Below are 7,891 nucleotides of genomic sequence, written 5' to 3'. Positions count from 1 at the left end.
ATCCAATCTTTCTTTCCCCCCCCCTCTCTCTCTCTCTCTCTCTTTCTCTCTATCTCTATCTCTCCCCCACTCCCCCTCTCCTCCTCTCTCTCACCCCTCTCTCCCTCACTTTCTTCCTCTCTCTGTTTTGAACATAATTTAAATTACTAGCACCGTTATTTAAAATACTAACAATGTTTTATTTAAATTTATCGGAAAATTGTTTCTCTGACATATAATTCGAATGTAGTATATAATTAATTCTATTTTCTCAGTCTGAAAGTATACATCGCGCCACATATAAATGTGCATGGTACACTATCGAATCTAAGACTGCAAGAAACTTAACGTTAATCATGCTTCGAGCAAATAAACCACTTTACATTACGGCGGGAAAAACATTTCCCATGACGATGGCAACGTTTTGCAACGTAAGTTACGTATGAAACGAGATGCATTATTATGTTTTTCGTGTTATTTGGAATTCTTAATTGTGAAATTTAATTATTTCATATTCATTCTATAATATATCGTAACTTAATAAATATTATATATTTCTACCGTGAGTTTATTTAAAAAATCATCATTATTTATTATAATTTATTTAGTACTAATAAATTTTCCACTCTATACTTGTTATGCTGTTAAAAAAATTGTTGCAGTTACTAAAAACATCAGCAGGTTACATATCTGTGCTACTTGCCAATCAAAATTGATGATGGTGTTACGAACTCAGAACTTAGTGGATTTTTTAGTAACAACTTAATATATAATTGATAATTGAATTTCTTATATATACTTTTTTTTAACATAAAGTGAAAATGTATAGATATTGTATTATAGAAATATATATTAAAAAAATAGGAAACTAAATAAGAGAAATAGACAAATAAAATGTTATTAAATGATTTAAGACATATGTATGAATCTAATTACAGATGTTAGTATGATGTTATATCCTTTTAAATGGACACAAAGACGTATTAAACTTATATATGGACATTCTCAATTGTGCATTCAAAGCTTCTATATATTTTCATATACCGCGTTTTTACCTTAATGGAATAATTCATTTTCGGCACTTCCCCAATTACAGGCGCATTAAAATAACTGTAAGAGAAAATAATTTCACAAATATATCATCCAATTATTATTTTTATCTCAACATAAATATATTCATTTTTTCCGTACACTTTCTAAATTGAAAACACGTTATATCAAACACATGCACGTTCACATCCTTCCCCGTCAGTAGCTATGTTTCGACTATCCGCTAAAAATATCTCTGCCGGTAAAAGTTTATCCAAAATGCACCATGAAAGTGATCTCATTCGATGGCAATTCTCTCTTCTAGCCGACAAACTTTATAAACCTACAAAAAATATCGATAAACTGCAAATATTCTACGCTTCTCTCAAAGTTTTCTGCAGCTCTTAACTCGTTTTGTATTGTCACGTAAAAAATTCTATACGTAAGCGCAACCCTTCACATACAAGTATATGGTAACAAAGAGGAAACGAATAAGAAGGAGACTACAAAAACGGTGGATCTTCATGTCACTGAACAATACTTGTCTTGCGCACAGACACACTTGTCTCACGATTATAATTTATTCACTCGCACCTTTTTGTCTGGCACAGCACGTTAACAGAGCAGTAATTTATCCTCGTGTTTCTCATGTTCGTTCTACTTACTGAAATATTTACGGTAGAGTCGAACTTTGGTGTTTCAGGAATTTTGTCGAGAACACGCGTGAGGATAATCCTATTGCAAAAGAGAAAATTTTTCGTCGATGGTAAGAGACAGTGCCCTTTTGACACTTGACATGGATTGTTCAAACGGATATAATGGTACCCCTTTCCGAAATCAGTTCAAAAATTTATATTCACATATAAGCGAATCAGTTACCTCTATATATAAAATTAGTATATCATGATTAATGATTTTATGTACTTTTCTTCTGACTGTTATCTGAGTTTTTGAAGTGTGCAATCACAATCATATTTGAGGTGGATATAAATAAATCATTCGAAAAAATTAAATATTAACTTTGAAGATATATTTTTCTAACTTTATAAAAAGGAATAATGTTATATTAACTTCATAATTTTTCTACTGAAAAAGATAGGAATGCTTACCAGGTCTGTAAATATGAAACCGGAATTTGCCCATAGATGGCCCTAGCTGTCAATGTAGTTACCGTCAAACCGCGTCATTGGCGCCATTTCCTTGTTGACATCTCTGACAAAGATTTTCAACTCACAACAATACAAGTTTCATACAACAGCATAGTTTGTAATAGCGTTGAACATGTCGAATTTTGTGCCTGGAAACTACGATTTGCGGACAGCATTGATTTTCTGTTACCATTTGAAGAAAACTGCTGCAGAATCGCATCGAATGCTTGTCGAAGCTTACGGTGAGCATGCTCTTGGTAAATCACAGTGCTTTGAGTGGTTTAAAAAATTCAAAAGTGGCGATTTTGACGTGAGAAACGAAGAACGTGGAAGACCACCGAAAAAGTTTGAAGACAGCGAATTGCAAGCATTGTTGGATGAGGATGACACTCAAACGCAACAACAACTCGCGGATCAATTAAATGTGACACGAGAAGCCGTCTCCATACGTTTGAAAGCCATGGGAAAGATCCAGAAGATGGGAAAATGGGTTCCACATGAACTGAATGAAAGACAGCAGGAAAACCGAAAAACCACTTGCGAAATGCTGCTCGCCAGGTACAAAAGAAAGTCATTTCTCCATCGAATTGTGACTGGCGATGAAAAGTGGATATATTTTGAGAATCCTAAGCGTAAAAGATCATGGGTAACTCCAGGCGAACCATCGACATCGACTGCAAGGCCAAATTGCTATGGACGGAAGACAATGCTCTGTGTTTGATGGGGTCAGAAGGGTGTGATCTATTATGAGCTGCTAAAACCTGGCCAAACCGTTAATACTGAACGCTACCGACAACAAATGATCGATTTGAATCAAGCTTTGCGTGAAAAACGACCAGAATATAAAAAAAGGCAACACAAAGTGATTTTGCTTCATGATAATGCAGCAAAACTTGTCAAGGAAACGATTGAGGCGTTTAGTTGGGAAATACTTTCGCATGCGGCTTACTCACCAGACTTGGCTCCATCCGATTACTATTTATTTGCATCGATGGGTCACGCACTTGCTAAGCAGCGCTTCACTTCTTACGAAAATGTATGAAAATGGCTCGATGACCGGTTTGCCTCAAAAGAGCAACAGTTTTTTTGGCGTGGCATCCACAAATTGTCAAACAGGTGGGAAAAATGTATAGCTAGCGATGGGCAATACTTCAAATAAAATATTTTTTATCATTTTCATACAATAAACGTGTATTTTCTATATCAAAATTCCGATTTCATATTTACATACCTAGTAAATATACTCATGTAGCCCATTTTTTACACTTCCCTCGGTCTAAATTTGTTTTGCCCAGTATAAATAAAATATATAAAATTATAGTTTTTGTAACGCGTAATGTGGAACACAAATAGAAATTTCTAATAACAGATTTAAAATGGGCGATCGGTCTAAATCGGCTCATGTTGAAAATCATTGGTTTGTGGCCGCCAGACATCCGAGACGCGCATGAGATCGTACGATCAAAATGTCGATTATTGTACAATTTCATCACATTGCTTTTTGTACTAACAATACCGGCTCTGGTATCACTGGTAAGAGTGTGGGGCGACATGATACTAATGATAGATAATTTGCAATATAGTCTACCTCTATTGATTACCTTGTTCAAAATCTCTATTCTTTGGTATAAACAAGAAGGTACATATTGTTTAGTAAAGTGCTTTTTCTTAGTATTTTGTCTAATTTTTTATTCAATTAGTAAAACACGCGAAAATAGTCATATATTGGACTACTAACGCATTATTGCACCTTACAGTTTTAATACCACTGATTGATATGATTGTAAAAGACTGGATCAAAACGAAGATGAAAGAAGAGCGAAAGGTTATGCTGAGTCGCGCTAGAATTACTCGTACAATCACCATATGCGGAATGTTCGTAATACTTTTGACAATGATTATTACTTTTGTCTTTCCATGGTTCGGACTAACGATCCGACACGTTACGAACTTAACCGATCCCGGAAAACCTTTGCCGATACAATCGTACTACTTGCACGACGTATCCAAAAGTCCACAGTACGAGCTGACGTTTCTAGCGCAAGGAATTGCGACGTTCACATCAGGTCTTTCTTATACCGCAATCGACAACTTTCTCGGATTATTAATTTTGCACGTATGCGGTCAGCTGGAGAATCTACAATCACGATTGACACATATGAAAATATGTGCGAACTTTGATGCAGCTTTGAAATACAACATTCAAGATCACATTCGTTTGATCAGGTACTCAAAATAGATCATCAAAAGATAAGCTGTCCAAATAAAAATCTTTTTAAATAATAGTGCTGTTAAACACAATGAGTGTTTATGATAATAGATCTGTTCGTTTTCGAAAAAATCCTGAACTAATGTAACAAGTTAAAATAAAATAAAGTATATTTGTTTCAATATAGATTAGTACTCGCGCGCGCGTCTTGATTTTCGGGACCAAAATCCGACTTAAACTTCAATATTTATTAGTATAAAAATTCTTCGAAAACAAATAAACTCTCCAAGTTGGTTCTTCTAAGTCTGAAATATATAATAGATCTGAAATTTATAATAGGCACAATCATTTACTACCATCATAATTCATGTCAACTCAATGCTGTCCGGTAAATCTTGAGTTAACAAATAGGCGACGACTTGTGAGACACGACTGTGCCTCACATATTATCATCTACTTGTTAACACGAAGTTTCCCGGACAACATTAAATTCTCATAAATTATGATGATAGATAATTATGCCTTTCTCATATATTTCAGTTCTAGAAGAACTAAGTCTGAGAGCTATTATCGTAAACACGTATTAGATTACATTATGTTTTTGAAGGAATTTGTTATTGCAGATCCATCCAGATCATCGATGATACTTTCAATTTGATGTTACTGGGTCTGATATTCTTCTTTGGCGTATTGTTTTGTCTACAAGGATTTCTCATAGTTAATGTAAGTTAAAAATAATCATACGCGAGATTATATAACGAATCTATTGTCTAAACAATTCTTAATAATTCGTTATATGAGCAAGATATACTTGTCGATATACATCGTTACTCAAACAGTACACAACATGCGCAAGATGATTCTAAACATTCAGATATAATGGCGATTCAAAACAATTCCTGTCCTTGAAAATATTGAAAACCTCCATAAAGACTTTTCGGACAATATAAGCATCATACAAGTATCTACAGACATTTTTAGAATTTTTAATTAGAGTATCCTGAGAATGTTTTCATATACTGTCTGAGACGCTCATTTACTATTCCTTACAATGTTCTGAAGAAATATGAGAAGCAAAATAGGATATTCACAGAATATTCTATATATCCAAGCAGAACGTTTTTAGAATATCTTAAAGACATCCATATACTGTTTGAGTATTTAACAATTATTTATTTAACAATTCTGTTGTCAATTTTCCACGCGTTATAGCAATATTTTCTTAATGTAGAACCAATGTTTGTTTCTCTCAAAGTGATTCAATTCAGAGTTCCTGTAAACTGCGTTCAATTTTGAACGTAGTTAACTCTTCGGTCAATTTGTTTTGCTTTCCTTCAATTTTTTCTACTTTCTTATCCTATATTGAATAATCACAAAATATTATAATATGTGTACTATAATTCGTTCAATTTCGTATGTACGAAACCAAGTCCAAAATATACTGCACATTACTTCAAATAGTGAGATTTTACGTTGACTTCTGCTTAAATGCCATTCAAACTCATTAATCGTCTAAAAATTAGTATTTACAATGAATATCATTCAACTGAGTTAATTAGAAATTTCAAATAAATTTTCATCAAAAAATTGATGAAACACAAAATGTCGTTGATCGGAATTTAACTCGGTTCAAAATTTGAACCACTTTGGAGGAAACGGGCATAAATAAATTTTTCAGAAATTATATTACTTATATTTCTGACAATTTAGGTTATTAATCAGAAAGGACAATTATCATTTGTGCAATTGGGTTGGTTTCTCGCAGCACTTATATGTGTATTATTGCACATGTGCCTGTACTGTGCGGTCGGTGAATTTCTGGTAACGCAAGTAAGTCAGACAATACAATAGTGGCTTTAAGGTAACGTATATAACATGAATCGTATATTCTTGTTACTCTCAAAGAACTTTTGCAAGATTTTCTGATACTGAAAATGATTCAATCATTATCCAATCTTTCTTCCCCCTCTCTCTCTCCCTCTCTCTCTCTCACTCCTACACTCGGTTTTGAATGACATTATTTAAATTACTAGTACATTATTTAAATTACTGACAATGTTTTATTTAAATTTATCGAAAAATTGTTTCTTTGGCATATAATAAAATATGGTATATAATTCAAGCATATAATAAATACTTTACTTTTTTGGCATATAATTCAAATGTAGTATATAATTAATCGTATTTTCTCAGTCCGAAAGTATACATCGCGCCACATATAAATTTGCGTGGTATACTATCAAACCTAAGGCTGCAAGGAACTTAACGTTAATCATGCTTCGAGCGAATAAACCTCTTTACATTACGGCGGGGAAAATGTTTCCCATGACGATGGCAACATTTTGCAACGTAAGTTACGTATGACACAAGATGCATTATGTTTTTCGTGTTATTTAGAATTATTTAGAATCGTTAAATTTAATTATATCATATTCATTCCATAACATATCATAACTTAATAAATATTATATATTTCTATCGTTCGATCCAAAAAATCATCATTATTTATTATAATTTATTTAATACTAATGAATTTTTCACTTTATACTTATACTATTAAAAAATTGTTGCAGTTGTTAAAAACATCAGCGGGTTACATATCTGTGCTACTTGCCAATCAAGATTGATGACGGTATTACCAACATAGAATTTAGTAGATTTTTTAACAACAACTTAATATATAGTTGATAGTTAAATTTCTTATATATTTTTTTTATTTCATGAAGTGGAAATGTAGATATCAAAAAATGCGATAGCGTTTCATACCAAAAATATATATAATAATACATCAGCTTTATTATGAGAGACGTTATCGGGTATCCTTTACACGAAGAAGAACGATTTTCAGCAAATTTTCAGCAGTATTTTTTAAATAAGCCAAACTTATAATAATAACCCTTATAGAAATATCATACTAAGAAGTCATTGATAATTACTTATTATCCAGTATTTTTAATACTGAAAAAATAAGTAATTATCAATGATTCTTAGTATGATATTTCTATAAGGGAAGTACTATGAAAGAGCGTGAATTGTTCTGATTAAAATGAGACAAGAACAAAGTTGATACATGCAATGGATTCAAAGATATGAACTTATACATATTTTATTCATGTATTTTCTCACGAAATTATGTCATTCAGATATGTCGTCATCGTCATCGTCGTCGTCGTCTACCTCTTCGCAAAATACTGGTATGTAAGTTTACACTGGTCCGCCGTTAGATAACGCTGACGTCGAGCTAAACGCTATACGCGATCGATTCAATTAGCTATAACGTTCGCGAGATTATTATTGTTTATAGGATTCGTGTTTCCGCAATAAATAAAAGTATTTGTTTATATAAATAAACATTCTAATAAACTCACTTAACAAAATAATTATTCTTAATTAATAAATTAATTATTCTAGTAGACACGTTTAATTAACAAATTATTTTTTACAAAAATCAGCTTAATGAAAAATAATTACGAATTCGTGTTTTCCAAACAGGTAAGTATATCTTGATCCTAATAAACATATTCTA

General features: G+C 32.5%; 2 protein-coding genes across 2 annotated transcripts in view; both read left to right on the top strand.

Annotated features, from left to right (window-relative positions):
- The window catches only part of LOC116848863 (odorant receptor Or2-like), an 8,093-nt gene extending 7,398 nt beyond the window's left edge, over positions 1 to 695 (top strand). Inside the window, exons 6-7 of the mRNA XM_032825423.1 lie at positions 255 to 410; positions 642 to 695. Of these exons, the coding sequence (XP_032681314.1) occupies positions 255 to 410; positions 642 to 695 (210 nt within the window). The remainder of the gene's footprint in view (positions 1 to 254; positions 411 to 641) is intronic.
- A 1,094-nt stretch (positions 696 to 1,789) lies between these two features.
- Positions 1,790 to 7,015, top strand: LOC116848865 (odorant receptor Or2-like). Its single transcript, XM_032825424.1, has 7 exons — positions 1,790 to 1,829; positions 3,526 to 3,795; positions 3,914 to 4,382; positions 4,989 to 5,088; positions 6,076 to 6,195; positions 6,559 to 6,714; positions 6,939 to 7,015. The coding sequence occupies exons 1-7, from the start codon at positions 1,805 to 1,807 to the stop codon at positions 6,990 to 6,992; spliced, it is 1,194 nt and encodes a 397-aa protein (XP_032681315.1). The 5' UTR covers positions 1,790 to 1,804; the 3' UTR covers positions 6,993 to 7,015.
- Positions 7,016 to 7,891: the final 876 nt, after the last annotated feature.

Source organism: Odontomachus brunneus, unplaced genomic scaffold (assembly GCF_010583005.1).
Source record: "Odontomachus brunneus isolate Ranch 3 - 2012 unplaced genomic scaffold, Obru_v1 Obru_scaffold_101, whole genome shotgun sequence".
Classification (NCBI taxonomy): Eukaryota; Metazoa; Arthropoda; class Insecta; order Hymenoptera; family Formicidae; genus Odontomachus; species Odontomachus brunneus.
The sequence above is the reverse complement of the archived record's forward strand: the minus strand, read 5'-3'. Positions and strand labels throughout refer to the sequence as shown.

Excerpts from the sequence above, each read along its gene's own strand:
- LOC116848865 (XM_032825424.1), top strand. The coding sequence starts at position 1,805 with ATGGATTGTTCAAACGGATATAATG. Across the intron at positions 6,196-6,558 it reads GTGAATTTCTGGTAACGCAA|TCCGAAAGTATACATCGCGC; the intron begins GTAAGTCAGACA and ends GTATTTTCTCAG. Across the intron at positions 6,715-6,938 it reads CGATGGCAACATTTTGCAAC|TTGTTAAAAACATCAGCGGG; the intron begins GTAAGTTACGTA and ends AAATTGTTGCAG.